Here is a 16,321-nt window from a genome sequence, read left to right as displayed (position 1 = left end):
TGATTGTAAGTAACTAGGTTTTTGGGTGGTTCATAACACAGCAAAATCTAATTGGCATCAATCCATTATAATTTTTTATCTGAAAGAGTACATTTTTAGGAGAATATGCCACCTCTGAGCCAGTTCCAAACTTATGACTCCACAAGATACGTTGATTGTGAAATATGAGCATTTGTTACGTAAATACCCTTACCTTGATGGGATTCCTATAAAAAGACATCTTTCCAGAAGACGGGAATGACATGGCAATAATACATTCTGGAAGACAAAACAGTCACTATTACAAATGTCATTATGGACACGAAACAATATATGAGAACTTAACTTCCACATAATCAGACTCCTTCTTCATGGAAAAGAACTTTCAGGATCGAGAATGACAGAAGAAAAGCTAACTACTCTCAGGACAATCAAAATAACATTTAAGTATCCAGTCCAAAAACCATTAAAGTTGCATAGTTTTCCCAAGACTCACCTGGTCCCAGCCGTATGTGACCGGTTCGTTCTGACCTCAAGCCTGAAGCCCCACCTGTGGTGGCATCTTACTTAAATACCAAAGAAAAGGGAGAGACCTGGGCCCCAGCAATGGCACTGACTCCCGGGGGGCTTTCCAGGGCTCCTGACTCAGAAACCTGACATCACACAGCAATGGCCCTGCTCTCTGGGATCCTAGGAAGAGAACAGGTCTCTCGGAGATTCCTGGAACGAGGATGACTACTAGAACTCAGTAACTTCTAAACAAAACAAATGGAGTTAGCTAAAAATTCATTCACCTTCCTGTACTGTAACCAACTAGCCCTGATTTAAGACGACTAATAGAGATTTTTCCACTGTCAGAGTTAAACTAAAAATATGTGACAACAGTGGCATAAATCTTCATGGACAAAGAATGCTTTGAAAGAACATGGCTTAGATCAGGCAAGAACAAAATAAACAATTACTCACACACACACAAAAATGTGAAATTAATATAAGCAAATCAACAAACTTCACCAACCAGTAATGTAAGTGAGATCTAAGTCAAATCCATCCTTCTTGTATCGCCGTTTATTTTCTGAAACCTGAGATTTTCAAACAAACATCAATTTGTAATTAACATAAAAATAAAGAATATGATAGAGATGTATACAACCTTTGCCAGTATTTACTGAAACATGAACATTTTTCTGAAATTATAAAGATGTTTTGCCACTTACCATCCTTCTGCACAGCTTTTCAAGACATCTTTTTTGATAAGCCAGATGAAAGACTCTTAACAGAATGATAAGTCGTAGAAGTCGAAATACAGTTGACAGTCTAACAATAAATTACAAAGATACATTTCTGATTCAGTAACAAAAGTTTGACAATACATAGTTAGTTTAGAGAAGTTCTAGACTAAGTTCTTAAACAGGGTCTCAATTTTGCATACCTCTGCTGTTACCCCAGGCTTGCCACCCATCCTCCTAGGGGATATTTGGTGATGTCTGGAGACATTTCAGTTGTCACAAATGTGTGTGAGGGGTGCTACTTCTGTCTAGCATGTAGAGGCCAGAAACACTGCTAACCACCAATACACAGGAAACCCCCTTAACAAAGATTTATCTGGTCCAAAATACCAAGAGGGCTCAGATTGAGAAACTGGTTCAGAGCAACAGTTATACGATAGACTCTAAAAATTTGTGGATTTAGCTTTTGTGGTTTAAGAAAAGAACTTTTCAATCTTTTTTGTACCAAAACAAACTGAAGGTTCTTGTTTGCCTCATCACTCCCATCACTAACAGAAGTTCATTACAGCTGCTAACACACATTAGGCAGACAGCAGACAGATAATCCCCAAGTGTTCTAACTAGTGTCTCTCTGTTCATCAGAAAGAAACACAACAGCTAAGAACTGAGGGTTTAGACTAGTACTTCTCTAAGTTGAGTGTGCAAACTAATTCATTGGTTTAAAGTGGGGACCGAGGTGTTTCTCTTGCATTTCTAGCAAGCTCTTAAGTGATGCTGAGATTGCCAATCGAGGACCATACCAGCTCCAGTTATTTTCAAACAACTCCAAAAGCTTGCCATGTAACGCCGAGTTTCGTTGGGGCCTGAAGTGAGATCCCCAAAAGGAGTGACCGTCCAACGAGTACGTGAGCCCAGACACCTGTGCCCCGGGCACAGCTGCTCCTCTTTCCCTCGCTGCCACAGCACCACGAGGAGGAAGGCGGCCTCCGGCCCGCCACACGCCTCTCAGCTGCCTGATCCCCGGGGGTTCTGGCTTGGCCTCGGCTTTCTTCATTCCAACTACACTACTCCATGCTGCTGTTCCCATCACCTGTTTTTCTTTTCTATATGACCTTTTTTAGAGAATTATCACTGGAGTCACTAAATGTTGCATATGCTCAAACCAATATTCTCCTGGTTATAGGGAAAACCCAGGAATTTCATGTGTAAGGAATTTGTGGTTGGAGCTTAAATGGAAACTTAGTGGGGATTTCAAAATGTAGAGAAGTTAAAGTTAATACAAAAGGCAAAAGTCCCTGTTTCTTCTTTGGGCGTTCCATCTTCTTCGTTCAGCTAAAGGCACTCGGCTTCTACACCCTTCCCTGGGCCCTGAATCCCACTATCCTTTAGTTTCCAAGTATAAAGAAATTCACCTAAACAGTCCATTTTCAAGTAGCTTATTTGGGACAAATCAGCACATTCAGAGTTTAAAAGATTATACACAATAAAAGCTGCAGAAAATGCAAAAAAGTAAAAAATAAAAATGTTGAGAGGTGAATTGTATGTTTCTTACCTGGTAATATCTTTAAGAATCTCAATGACACAAATAATATAAAAAATATAAACAATATTAACCAGTAGAGTTACCACAATAATGACAGCATCTACGGAGTTAAGTATGTCAGAAAAATAAGATTGTATCCTGTAACACAAAAACAAAAACAAGTTTATGCTCTCCCAAAGAAGAGAAAGGCAAAATTTAAGAACACAGATCATCTGACTCATCCCCATTAAGAATTCTCCTCTAGTGAATAATTTAAACTGCATTTAATAGACTAGACTAAAGGGAAAATATTCATATTCACTATTTTATACATATTTAAGACAAAAGCATCAATATAGCAATCTAAGAACAGTAAGAAACGTAAGCAAACCATTGAACAAGAGGCCAGCACTGCCTTCATACCGGGGAGAGCAAGGCAGGGTGCTGGACAGCGCCACAGGCAGGGAAGCGCCGAGCGTCCCAGTCTCAGAGGAGCAGGGCTGTGAGGATCGCAGCCGGTGAGGGGTGGGGGCGCTGCTGTGGCCCACAGACTCATCCCCCAGGGGCATCCCCGTGGGTTGGTGCGGCCTCCTCCGTGCAGAGTACTCCGTGCAGTGTACTTCCATCCACTGCGCCTCCCTTCCCAGCACTGGCCCCACAGCCATGGCTGTTGGTGCTCCAGGGAAAGCTCTGAGTTCTGGGGTAGCCCCTTTCAGGCTCTCGGTGACCTAGGAGTGGGCAGCTGTCCTTCGCTCAAAGGCCTGAGGATGCAAGTTCAGCAGAGGCGGAGACAAGCTGCCTTCTGAAATGCTCTGGAGGAAGTGAAGTCGGGGGATTTGGTCCCTGAATCCCACAGCGATCCAGCTCCAAGGCGTGGCTCACTCCACTTGCCTCCGCAAAAAGCCAGCAAATACAGAAAATCAGCTGTTGACTCATTACCAAGCTCACATGATGAGCATGCCCAGATCTCTTGCGCAGCTTAAAAAGTTTTTATTTTAATTGAGGGAGGCAGTTGTTCATGATCTAATATCCAGTACTTAATATACTGTCAGCTTTTATTTACATTCAACTCTTAATGAAAGGATTTGTATCTATACTTCACATTCACATTCCTCTTAATAATGTACATGTAGACACATTCGTTGCCTGGCCCCACTTTGCTTTATCTGTCCAACGCACCGTCTAGAACACATCGTTGACGAGCAGAGCACCAGGTGCAACAATAATATTAAAACCCAAACTAGTAGAAACTGGCATTGGATTGTTGTTTCTCTTGTGGGTCATGCATTCAAGGGGATCATTTTGACGAAAAGGAATGCATTTGGTGGGGTGAGCTGGTAATTATTTGGGTATGCTTTTCATAGCAGTGCAAAATCACTCTATGTGTTTTATAAAAATTGATCAAACTTACCCTTTTACAGATACTTGAAGAAGAACATCCGTTAAATAAAACAGAGCAATGACTAAAGAAAGTTCATGAATTCCCAAAGACATACACAGGTTATCAGTGACAATTAGGTCTGTGATGATGAGGGACAAATCCACAAAGGTTAGCAAAACTCCAAATATTCTAGAATAAATAAATACATAGAATAAAGTTAAAGTAGTTTTTACCCCTCTGGTCAGACTACATGTAGGCCAATGATCTGATACCAAAATGACATGATTTAGGGTTAAACTGCCCAGAAGAGGAGGAACTGCACTGTCCTAGAATCCTCCCCCAAACTACTGTTTTCCCCAAGAGAAGCAGCTGTCAGGGAAGCAGTATTCCCACCAAGCCACTTCATGTTACCATGCCTTTCAGTAATGGACCTGTCAGACCAACGCTCCACGGCAGAACAAGCAAGCTCAATTAGAGTTATATGTCTTTGCTTGTAAACTCTTCTTAAAATTTGAGAATTTTATAAGGGGCTTCTATCAATTTCTCATAATAAATAAAACCTTATTAATCTTAATAACTTTTAAGAATTTTGTAATTAAAAGCCAAGTGAAAGCATGACTAGCATAAGTCCTTAAAAGACCAACTGACCAGGAAAATTTTGTTACCCATGAGATTTTAAACAAGCATATGATCACATATTATTGGATGCTTCTAGCACAGTGCTGGGCACACAAGAAGGAATTCAATTCCATAAATATATACATGATTGAACTCTAAATCACTTCTGAAGCCTTTCTTTTATATATTCAAAACATTTCTCTATATATCAATTCATACTATTTGTATAATCTATTAAGATGAATTAGTCTTCAAAGTACTTTTTTATAATTGCAATGCAAATTAAAGTATTATAAGTGTAAAAAGAACCAAGTATATTGTGTGAATCTGTATCATAGCATGAAATCTTACTACTGTATAGAGAAGAAGCCTAAATAGAATGCTTCCAGAATTAAGGAGTAATTCTAGACAAATAAGATTTTTTTTTGGTATCATTAATCTACAATTACATGAGGAACATTATGTTTACTAGACTCCCCCCATCATCAAGTCCCCACCACCACATACCCCGTTACAGTTATTGTCCATCAGCGTAGACAAGTAAGATTTTTAATAAAACACTTTACTCATAATTATGTAATTTTAAAATGCATGCTTCATTATTTATACTTTTACATGTAGAAGCAGCATATTAATATGTTACTACTAGACTTAGGTATAAGCCATTTCTTCTGCAATTACTAATGTTCCACTTAAACTAAAATTCCAAGAGAAATTAGATTCCATTAAATGGAGCACAGGAGCTATATTTATCAACATACTGGTGGTAGAAATGTTTTTTTCCCTCCCAAATCGTTCCTCATTAAAAAGTGTGGATATTAATGTTACACATATTGAATTTCCTCCTTTTCTAGGGTCTCACATACCTCACTGTTAAAGATGATAAAATTAAGTCCATAATCCACTTAATCACACTACTGCAAAAAGAAGCAAAAATAAAATTTCAGACTCTCCAAGTTTATCACAGATTTCTTCTAACATATAATATGAATTTAACCAATAGGCCTTTACAAATGTAATTTTAAACAAAATTTCTCCAGAAGCGGCATGAAAATATGCTTTTTGCTAATAACTATAAAATTTTCATTTTCCTGCTTCCATGATTTTTCCTTTCATATATGCAATTTATGTGAATAAAACACTAAACTATGGATGTTTTGTAACATTTCCCTTGCCTGTAAAGCCCCAACCCCAACTTTATGGTAGTACTGAATTCAGAGTCATCACCTGGAACAACAAGGTGTGGAGACAAGAGTGGTGAAGGCATGTGTGTCCCAGCTCTCCCACTGACGGTCTGTGGGGTCCTGGGCCAGTCACCACACCTCGGCCAGACCTGTCTCCACAGCAATAAAATAAGGGACTTCAGAGGAAGGTAGGGAGTAAATGACACTCTTGTCCTGCAATATTCATCTCTTGAAACAAGACACCCTGTGGATATGACAGTTAAGCATTGATGACAGTCACATCTGGGGCTGCAAGTGCACTCTGGAAGCATGTCAGGAAGCTACATTTCAAAGGAGAAAACACCCTAGGGACTGGGCTTCTTCCATTAATAGAAGGAGCAGGAGGGGCCTATTTGATGGAACCTCCAGTTATTCCTCATTTTACCCTATGGCTGGAGACAACATAGCCTTTGGGGAGCAATTTCTGCTAAGGCCTCTAACATGGGACCCATATCTTATCCCACTCCCAAGTGGGATCAGTCCCAAGGCAGTGCTTACGGCCTGCACACAGGCTGTAGAATGGAGAGGACAGACGCTAAGAGGAACCGGGGCACTGCCAAAATTGGCCAGGAATGAACACTGTTAGGCTCACCTGAGTTATAAAAGCTCCCATCCCCTCTAATCTCTCCCTCCTCCACCTGCACCCACTTCCTCTGCCCAGGCTTAGGGAGCTGGGGCTGATTTAGAGGGGAGACAGTGAGTTTATTTTCTCTGGTGACAGCTATTTAGCCTTAGGAGTATTTCCATCCAGAGCAATCCCTTTAATAGATCCTGTAGGGCTGGCTTAGTGGTGGTTAATCCCTTCAACTTTTATCTGAAAATTGTTTAATATCCGCTTCAAATTTAAATGATAATCTTCCTGGGTAGAGGATTTTTTGTTTCATTACATTAAATATATCATGCCACTCCCTTCTGTTCTTCATAGTTTCTGCTGAGAAGTCTGCTGACAGCCTATAAAGATGGGGTTTCCTTTATAAGAGTCTTTTTTCTCTCTCTGGCTGCTTTCAATACTCTGTCTTTGATCTTTGCCATTTTAACTACGTCTTGGTGTTCTTTTCCTAGGGTTCCTTTTGTTAGGGGTTCCCTGTGCTTCCATACCTGAGTGTCTATTTCCTTTCCCAGATTGGGGAAGTTTTCCACAATTATTTCCTCAAAGAGACTTTCTATCCCTTTGTCACTCCTCTTCTGCAACCCGTATTACGGGAATGTTGTTCTGTTTGGATTGGTTATACAGCTCTTATCATTCTTTCACTCCCAGAGATCCCTTTTTTCTGTGTTCTGGCTTTCCTTGATCCCTAATTTCCAGATCATTTACAACTTCTCCAACCTGTGAAAGCCTGCTATTAAATCCCTCCATTGTATTTTTCATTTCAGATACTGTACTCTTCAGCTCTGATTGACTCTTTGCAGGTCATCTTTTGTTGAGGTCCTCCCTGAGAGCTTGACTATTTTTCTGTAGATCCGTGAGCACATTTATGAGACTTACTTTAAAGTCTTTATCAAGAAGACTGGTGATTTCAATCTCACTCAGCCCTCTTTCTGCTCTTTTGTCTCATAGTTTTGTTTGGACAAAATACCTCTGCCTTTTAAGTGTTTCCTATGGAACAATTGCTTTATGGAGGAGATGCCCTCCAGGGCCCAGAAGCTCAATTTCCTGTGCTCGGAGCCTCAGTTATTGGTGCACGGTGGGTGTAGCACGTTTCTGTCTGGCTTGTAGTGATAATTCCAGGCGGGCTATGCAGGCTGTCAACTGATTGAGCAGAGAGACCACTCGGGGCTGTGCCACTGGAGTTGCTCTGGGCAGAGCTGCCCACCACCCAGCCTGCAGCAATGGCAGGGACCACAGGAGGGCAGGACCAGGGTCTGCCGGGAGGAAGGAGCCCCTGGGGCCGGCTTCCACAGGCAGTTCCCCAGCTGCCCAAAAAGGGGCCAAGAAAGCTGGGAGGGTCTCCTTCTGTCTGCCCGGCGAGAAACATGCTGCAGGGAGGAGCCTCGAGGCTGCATTGCCAGTGAGGGGAATGGAGCATCAGGGGCTCCTGAGGCTTCCTAACCTGCTGAGCTGAGGGCAGGCCGGGCAGGTATTGTCACCTGCCCTTTTTCCTAAACAGAGAACTATGTAATTCCTGCCCCTCTGGCATCCTCTTGCTGCCAGGAGGTTTTCCAAAGGGCCCGCTCTGTTTCTGCCTCAGGGGACTGGTGGAGTGCACCTGTTCTCCCCAAGCGGCTGGAGGCTCAGCCTCACCAAGGGTCCCACCTCTTTGTTGTCCAGCCCCACTAATCACCAGAGACCATACGATGTGGGTCAGGGTTCCTGGAGCAGATCCCCAGGGCCAGGTGCTCAGTGGTCCTGGGCCCCCACTCCTCCCCCACTCAATTCCTCTTCCTTCCCCCTGTGGGCTGCCGAGGGCTTGGGTCCCTCCAGATCACAGCTTCGCCACTTTACACTTTTCAGTGAGGTCTCTTCCCCAGATGCAGGTAGTCAGTTCTGCAGTCTTCAGGTTGTTTTCAGGTTTAGTTTTATTTGCTGTATTTCTGTGTTCTATGTGATATTAGGAGGATGTTTCTGCCTTGCTTTCTCACACCGCCATCTTTTCCCCTGATGCCTTAGAGTTTTAAAAGCACTTATTATTTTACTTTTATTACACAAATTATTTTACTTTTGTTGGTTGATTGTACACCACCTAGTGGATATTGTAGATAGCACCATTGCCGGCGTACAGATGAAAAATATAAAGTTCAAAGAGAGACAGGGATCTGCCAAGTGCCCAGTGCATATGGATGCCAAAGTCAAGCACTGCTGCCAGGCCTTACTCCTCCTCTGGTCTGAAACACCAGGACTTCTCACAAGCACTACTACAAATGCTGCCGTATCTATACAATAAGCATTTGTAATTTAATAAACAAAAGTATTTAATTTTCTTTGGAGTGGGGTTAGAAGGAGGAAACGATGCTCAATCTATCTAAATTGGGGCCCAGCCCTGGGGAGTGTCATTGCAGAAAATTTATAGCTAATACGAAAACACATAATTTAATTCAGTGGCACAGTGATCTCTTCATTGAAGGCCCATAGTGAAAAAACTCATAGAAAATGTAAATCTATGGATAATTTGAAGAACTACTTGTATTCACTTATCACCTCTTTATTTTCCATGTAATCTTTGTCTAGACAGTGAGTAATTGCAGCAGTACCCAGCCAATTTCTTTTTCAGCACTACTCACCCTCCAACACTGACTGACAATAGTGAATGGTTTAATAGCTGGCCAAGAGACAAGCAGAAGAAAATGCTTATGACTATTTCTGCAGTTCAGACACATGCAAATTTGAGAATGTATTGTTTTCTTGCCATTGAGTACATGGTAGAAATGTCTTCAGACCAGTGCAATAGGAAGTACTCTGAGTGAGATTACTCAGAAGCAAGACCAAATTAATAAAATCCCAATGTTCATGAAGAGGCTTTTAATCAGCAAAACATGTTCACTTTGGTTCTCAGTCCCATTTGCTCATAGACAACATCAATAAAACCAGGAACCAGAATATATCTGGGAAAAAATGATACAGAAACACAACTGAAGGGTAAGCAGCATTCTTCAATCTTCTATTTAAGAAGAGACTGTAATAAAATTACCCTCTACTGAGGATATGTTCACATAATCAAACTAGAATATTTAATTGTGGCAAATGGAAATTTTTTTGGAACTTTTCTGTAAATTAGAATGATTTATTGTGTACCTCTCCCTCCTAAACATTTTGATCTTCCCATAGTTTTCCATTTTCTTATCTTAGCACAAGCCCCATCTTCTTCAAAACAAGAGATCCATCAATGGCTCCCTCCCTCCAAACTTCAAACTTACCCACATGAATTAGGAAAATCGATGTCTTCATCGCCATTATCAAGGTTGGAAAGTTGTTCTATTTGACTTTAAACAACAACAAATACAAAAATATAGCATTAGAGATTTGCTATATGGAATAGCAATATGACCAATTTAACTGAACAACAAAAATTTCTTGACTCTAAAAGATACAATAACCATGACATAGCTCACTGGAAATCCTAACTTCTTAGAATTTTAGATAATCGTCTAGAATATTTTATACTGCCATGAATATTTCTGAGATTAAATTTCTCCACCCTACTCTACCTAAACATATACCTCACCTTGCATTGGCGGCTCCATCAGAGATTAGTGACGTCAGTTCATCTGCAACATTCCTAAAAAATTCAAAACACGTATGATCGGACTCCAAGTGACTTCACAGAGTCACACTTTTTTGCCTTAAGTTAGTAAACCTCACCTTGCATTGGCGGCTCCATCAGAGATTACTGACGTCAGTTCATCTGCAACATTCCTAAGAAATTCAAAACACATGATCGGACTCCAAGTGACTTCAGAGAGTTACAATTTTGTTTGAAATTAGTTACAAGTAGTCTGCAGTTGTAAAGTGGTTGAACTCTAAAAAACAATCTATAAATTATTTGGAATTTGGAGACCAGTATTCCAGCTTTCCCTAGAAATAGGGCTTTATATAGTTTATAGTTGTAATGATGATCTCAGACCTGTCAGAGAGCGTAATGAAGCAGGAGAAGTACAGTTCTTTATTGCTAAACCTCTTATGCACAGCTGTATTGAGGCCAAGTTTGCTTCAAAATTCAACTTCAGTTTGTAGGAACATATTCTTCCAGTCTCTTCCAATTTCCTGATTTTCATGTCCCTCCATCATATCCTTACTCTCCCTGTATCATGTATGTCTTTTCTGTTTCTTATTCAGGTTTGTGTAACTGCAAGCCTGAGACAGGGGGCTCCTTCCAATATGAGGACAGAGCTACATTTGGGACCCCAGCTTTTGGTGACAGCAGAATGCCAGAGGGCGTGAGATAGAGCTGGGGTCCACAAGCTACTCTTTTCTGCTGAGCACCCCACTGCTCCCCGCCCACCGCCGCCTCCTCCGGGCTCCAGACAGGATTCTCTCTTCTCCTGGCCCAATCTAGCAGAGTCTCATACACAGACATCACGAGAGTTTCCTGAGTTCTGGCTAGTAGTTACTAAGGGTTACAAACAGACAACGAGTAAGGTCTCCCTCTTATGAACTTTTCTTTTTTCTCCCTAGATCCCAAAGGAAAGTCGCCTACAAAAGCTTACAGTTTCTTCTAGTGACCTACTGCTAGCAATGCTCCCCCAGTGCCTCCCACCAGATCAGGCAAGTCAACCCACCCCTTGTTCTCACTGTTGTCAGAGGACCTTAAAGGGGCGACTATAACTCTGCCAAGGAGTAAAACACACAGAAAATAGAGTGAGACGTCTGGGAAGACAGATTCTTTCTTCTGGCAGGATTTCAGGACCTAAAAAGTAAAATCATGAGGAAACACGACAGAAGCCAGAGAGTACAGCATTCGGACCTCTGAGACAGCCTCCAGGCTGGGTGTAAGTCCCCTGCAAAGAGAAGGAAGGAAGGAGGCACAGAATTCATAATTAAACCTCATTTCTTTTTCCCCATTTTGTCAACCATTGGCTCTGGGATCGATTTGGGAAACATGAAAGAGATCTAAGAATGTATCAACAGAAGAGTGTGTGGATTCAGGTAACAGGTAACGAAGGGACACAGGAAAAAGGAAAGAAAATGCCAGAACAATGACTATTCCAATGTCAAGGGCTAGTCCTTGGTGACCTCTTCCTAGAGAAGAAACAAACAGATGGGTCAAGCATGGCCTAAATGATGTTTAAAGATTTTTTCTAAACTGAAACCAGAGAATATGTTCAGAATAATTTCTTTTTCTCTGACTTCATTTCAAAAACGATATCTGGTTATATTATCCAAAGTTAAGAGTTCCAACTTCCCACTACCACCACTGACTTGGGTAATTTAATCTCCCTGCAACTTAATTTCCTCATCCATAAAGTAAGACACATGCAAAAAGTATTTTCCATTTGTCAACTTCATGAAATCATGCTAAATATTCACCATTTTATAAATATAACTGGTCTTTAGGCAGCCTGCCCTCTTCACCTTAAGTTATGCCAAAAAACAATCAGTATGTGACAATGTATACTGATACATATTTTAAATTTCAAAAACACTTGAAGATTCTCATCAAATACACTCCCATAATTCCCTGGGAAATCTTGGGCTCCTATCCAAGGCGACAAGTAGTCTTCTTCCCAAAACTACAGAAGTCAAACCGAAGTATGAATTCCAAGTAGTAATGCCAACACAAACCCTGGGAGACTGCAGAGCAGGGTGAGCTACCCCTCAACTGGAGGACAGACGGAGGAAAAAGGCAGCCGGGGGCAGTCCTGACGGCCTCATGGGAGGGAGAATGTTAAGTCCTGCTCTTGCCTTTCCTCCGCGTTGCTTGGAGGCAAGCACTGCTTCCTCAGTAGGAACCAGTAACAATTACCCAGCGTCGTCAGGATAAAATCAGAGCAGCATGAGGTTGGCTGATGGAAGCAGGACAAGGGCTGAAAAGCAAGCTTCGGGTGGTCACTCCTCTCCTCCTCATCTCCAAGGCCCCCAGGTGACAACCTCCTCAACGCTGGCTGTGCACAGACTTGCACAGGCGACACACCCTGACCAGAGTTGTTGCTTGAGATTCTGTCCCCAGGATCATCACCTTCCCTCATGTCAAACGTGCTGAGAAAGACAAAGCTCAGGTCCTTGCTTCCACTGAGGGTGACTATATAATACCTCCCCCAAGCCAGGACATTTTTAAAAGTGAAAAGGATGTGCTATTAATAATTATGCTAAGACCACAGCCACAGACTGAGGTTGTCTCAATTCCTTCCCTAATAAAAGTTACCAGAGGGCCAGTGGCCACGGAACATGAGCCTACAGGTCAAAACAGTCACACACCCGAGGGGCACAACTGCTGAGAAGGAAATACAACAAACCGAACAACAGACCGCCTGAGGCAAAACTCCTGGAACATACTAACCAAGATTTTAAGTAAGTATGAGAAATACTTATTTTAATGCCTTAAATTACTAAACCTCACCTTGCATCGGCGGCTCCATCAGAGATTACTGACGTCAGTTCATCTGCAACATTCCTAAAAAATTCAAAACACATATGATCGGACTCCAAGTGACTTCAGAGAGTCACACTTTTTTGCCTTAAGTTAGTAAACCTCACCTTGCATTGGCGGCTCCATCAGAGATTACTGACGTCAGTTCATCTGCAACATTGCTAAAAAATTCAAAACACGTATGATCAGACTCCAAGTGACTTCAGAGAGTCACACTTATTTAAATGAGAGTAAGAAATCATAGGAAAAAAATCCAAGAGAAAATCTTAAGTATAAAAGTGTAGTTGAAATACTCAGTGGAATAATAATAGTTCGGATCCATGTGAGAGCAAACTAGTTTAGAGTTGGAAGATGAGATCGAGAAACTCCGCAGAAAATAATAGAAAAGAAGAAAAGGACAGAGAGAACATACAGAAGAAAAGCCAGTCGATACAGACAATAAGACAATATCCCTAATATCTGGATTATAGTCATCTGAGAATAAACAGAAAACGAAAATGTAGAAGTGGCACTATGTAAAAATAATGACAAAATTTCCCAAAATTAAAGAATATCACAGAAGTGATATTTCATCTAACAAATGTTTCAATGGTACTTACTAAATGCCAGGCATTGTCCTGATGCTTCATGATATTACTTCAATTGATTCTCATTAAAATGCTTGAGTTAGTTACTATTACTCATTTTAACCTATTCACAGGCCTTGAAACATTCACATATTTCTAACATCAACCACACTGTTTTGTAAGCCATTAATCACAGCAATCACTGTTTGTAATCTTCACTGTAGAAATGGACAATATTTCAGGCCGTTGCTCCGAGATGGGAGCTGAAGCCCTCGTGGTAGCGTCTCTGGGAAATGGCCCTACCCATGGGCAGCGCATCCCCCATCAGGGCAAACAGCCGCCCCTGGAGGAGAAGCTTCAAGTGGCCATCACCGGTCCACGCACGTTATTACTGGCACACTGCCGAAGCTGTTGTGTTTGTAAGGAAGTTGTAGGCATACAACAAAGTCTTTAAACTGTCTGTGCCAAGTTTCATTTGCATATAGCTTATATGTATTATGAAAGAAGGCACCCATGTATTCCTCATTCTATTAACCAAGGCTGAGAATCATGCTTTAAATTCAGTAAATTTGAGTCTTATTACTTACCTATTTCTTTTTCGACATGTGAAACAGAGACATAAAGCGTTCTTCTTTAATCTCTGCATAGTATTGTTTTGTGGCTGAATTTAATCTAGAATTAATCTAAGAAAAAGACAAGCACATATCATTTTACATTCAATGTGTTTAAAACATATATGACATCCCCCAGTTAGAAAGAAAGTCACACATGGAACTTACTAGATAGAGATCAGCATTCTAAACTCTGGAATCCACAAATATAAAATCTACAGTATTGTGGAAAGATCAATGCTGTGAAACATACATTCTGTATTTGCCTTTAGTATTTTAGTTCAAGAAATAAGGGAAAACATTTTTTGAACGTTCAATAAAATTTAAAGAAAACTTAAAAAATTTAAATAAAACAATAAACTTTAAGTTTAGGTCAAGTATAAGACATTTTAAAGATAGCCCACTTGCTACATAAAATGCAGACAGAATGAAAAAAAGCCCATTTCAAACCAATTTTACATCATCATAGTGATTTATGATATTTCCATCCTTAAATATTCTGTAGAATCTATCAAAGGGTGGAAAAGCAAAGATGGCCCCTCAACAATTCACAGAGCAGACTTATGTCACCCAAGAAAAGGAGAAGTCACTGGAGAATAAAAGGACATTGCCAAGGACATTGCCAAGTGAGCAAGTGTAACATGTCTACACTGAGGCAGCCAGAAACATGCCACAAGCCCCTATTTTAAGTAAGGAGAGAAAAACAAAAGAAATAGAAAAATACTTGTGATGGAGGGCAGAGACAGGAGACAGGCATCATGATTAATTTTCCAAACAAGCTGAGATATACACAATATAGTAAGAAAAGGAGAGATTCCATCTTAAGGCTAAGATTCCATTTTAAGAGCCAGTAAGGAAGGAAGATCCCTAACATATTCTTTAGCAGACAATAACTCAGCCCGCCTTGGGGGCAAGGCAGGTGGTCCTGACTGATATGTTCCCAGAGGGAAGTCACTATCCTGGGGAGGAACAGGATCAATAAACTTCTTGTGTTAAGCATATTCTTACTACTTTAAGAATTAGCTGGAGGACTGGTAACAGGAGGAGGCATGGTGTCTCTCACCTAAGCGTCTTGACACCACTTGACAACTACACCCCTGGCCCTTTGTCACATTCCTGAAAAATCCTTAAAAGCAGGACCCCCCAACCTTTCAGTGCCTCCTGAGGACATCCACACTTTTTCTCTCTTCAAGTGGGTGTTTAAATAAAGCTTTCTCACTGCTCAACTTAATTGTGATTTGTCTCTCTGCGCCTTTACAGTGATAAGCGTCTTTATTTCTTTGCTATTTCATTCTATTTCCAAGTCTCACCTCATCTCCACTTTATTTCTGGTAAGTAGGCAGAGGGGCGGGGGGCTGCTGAGAGCTCAGATTTGGGCCTGTGTGTCCCTGTCGCCTGGGTGACCCTGACCCAACTGCAACTGCAGCTGCAGGAGCCCGCCTGAAAATCTCCCTTCTTTGGGATGTTTTCAGAACATAATCTCACTCCATCCTGGGCTCTGTGGCTCCCTGAGTCCTGGCGTGGTGGGGGCTGGTGCCCGCCCTGTGCAGATCCGGGCGGACAGGGGACGCCAGGTGACCCCGGCCTCAGGAGCTGGCCGGGGAGACGTCCCTACGCGGAGAAGTTGAGCAGGCTCGCACTGCCCCCCCTGCACTGTCCTGCCCTCAGCTGCCCGCAAGGCCCCGCCATTCTCGCCCCCCTCTCTCCTCTCGCTCTGCATTCCTCCCTCACCTGCGCTCTTCCGACCCGCTGGAGAATCTCTCGCATTCACAGTCAAGAACCCTCCCCAGCCCAGGTGGAAGTTTCACCTAGTGCACAGGGAGAGACCTCCCAGACACAGCTGCCCGGCAACACTTTTTTTCCAAAATATAAATGTTCATTTTGAATTTTGGGCTTGGGGCACAGTTACCTGTAAATAGTCTTTACAAGTGAGCAGGAGCACCAGCTCACGCTCAGCTATCAGGCCTCCGCCTATTTCTGCTCCAACCAGAACAGGCCAGGGTACAGACGGATTCCTGGTGTCCCCTGCGCCCGCTCGGCCAGGATCCGCTCACCCGCAGGCAAGGCTGCTTTTGCGCCTGGGAGGGGCTGGGGCAAAGGGACAGCTTGGCAGCGGGGGATGTGGTGGCTCACACTTCTCCTAAGTGGGAGTGAACCTGAGTAGGGGTCC

The 16,321-nt window shown here is 42.0% G+C and overlaps 1 protein-coding gene across 13 annotated transcripts in view; it reads right to left on the bottom strand.

Moving 5' to 3' along the window:
• Positions 1-16,321, bottom strand: part of LOC118922298 (phosphatidylinositol 3,4,5-trisphosphate 3-phosphatase TPTE2-like) — a 73,320-nt gene that overhangs the window by 34,807 nt on the left and 22,192 nt on the right. For 5 of the 13 annotated variants that reach the window (XM_057489273.1, XM_057489267.1, XM_057489265.1 and 2 more), the window contains 13 exons: positions 16,061-16,239; positions 14,128-14,223; positions 13,082-13,135; positions 12,945-12,998; positions 10,250-10,303; positions 10,113-10,166; positions 9,805-9,870; positions 5,596-5,646; positions 4,142-4,300; positions 2,761-2,889; positions 1,197-1,296; positions 998-1,061; positions 194-258 (listed from right to left, as the gene is read on the bottom strand). In XM_057489273.1, the coding sequence (XP_057345256.1) occupies positions 194-258; positions 998-1,061; positions 1,197-1,296; positions 2,761-2,889; positions 4,142-4,300; positions 5,596-5,646; positions 9,805-9,870; positions 10,113-10,166; positions 10,250-10,303; positions 12,945-12,998; positions 13,082-13,135; positions 14,128-14,186 (909 nt within the window). In that variant the 5' untranslated portion in view covers positions 14,187-14,223; positions 16,061-16,239. Of the gene's footprint in view, positions 1-193; positions 259-997; positions 1,062-1,196; positions 1,297-2,760; positions 3,543-4,141; positions 4,301-5,595; positions 5,647-9,306; positions 9,871-10,112; positions 10,167-10,249; positions 10,304-12,944; positions 12,999-13,081; positions 13,136-14,127; positions 14,224-16,060; positions 16,240-16,321 lie in introns of those variants that run through there. The other 8 variants (XM_057489287.1, XM_057489277.1, XM_057489282.1 and 5 more) reach the window with 8 other exon arrangements.

Source organism: Manis pentadactyla, chromosome 2 (genome assembly GCF_030020395.1).
Source record: "Manis pentadactyla isolate mManPen7 chromosome 2, mManPen7.hap1, whole genome shotgun sequence".
Lineage (NCBI taxonomy): Eukaryota > Metazoa > Chordata > Mammalia > Pholidota > Manidae > Manis > Manis pentadactyla.
This window is presented reverse-complemented; position numbering and strand designations above follow the sequence as displayed.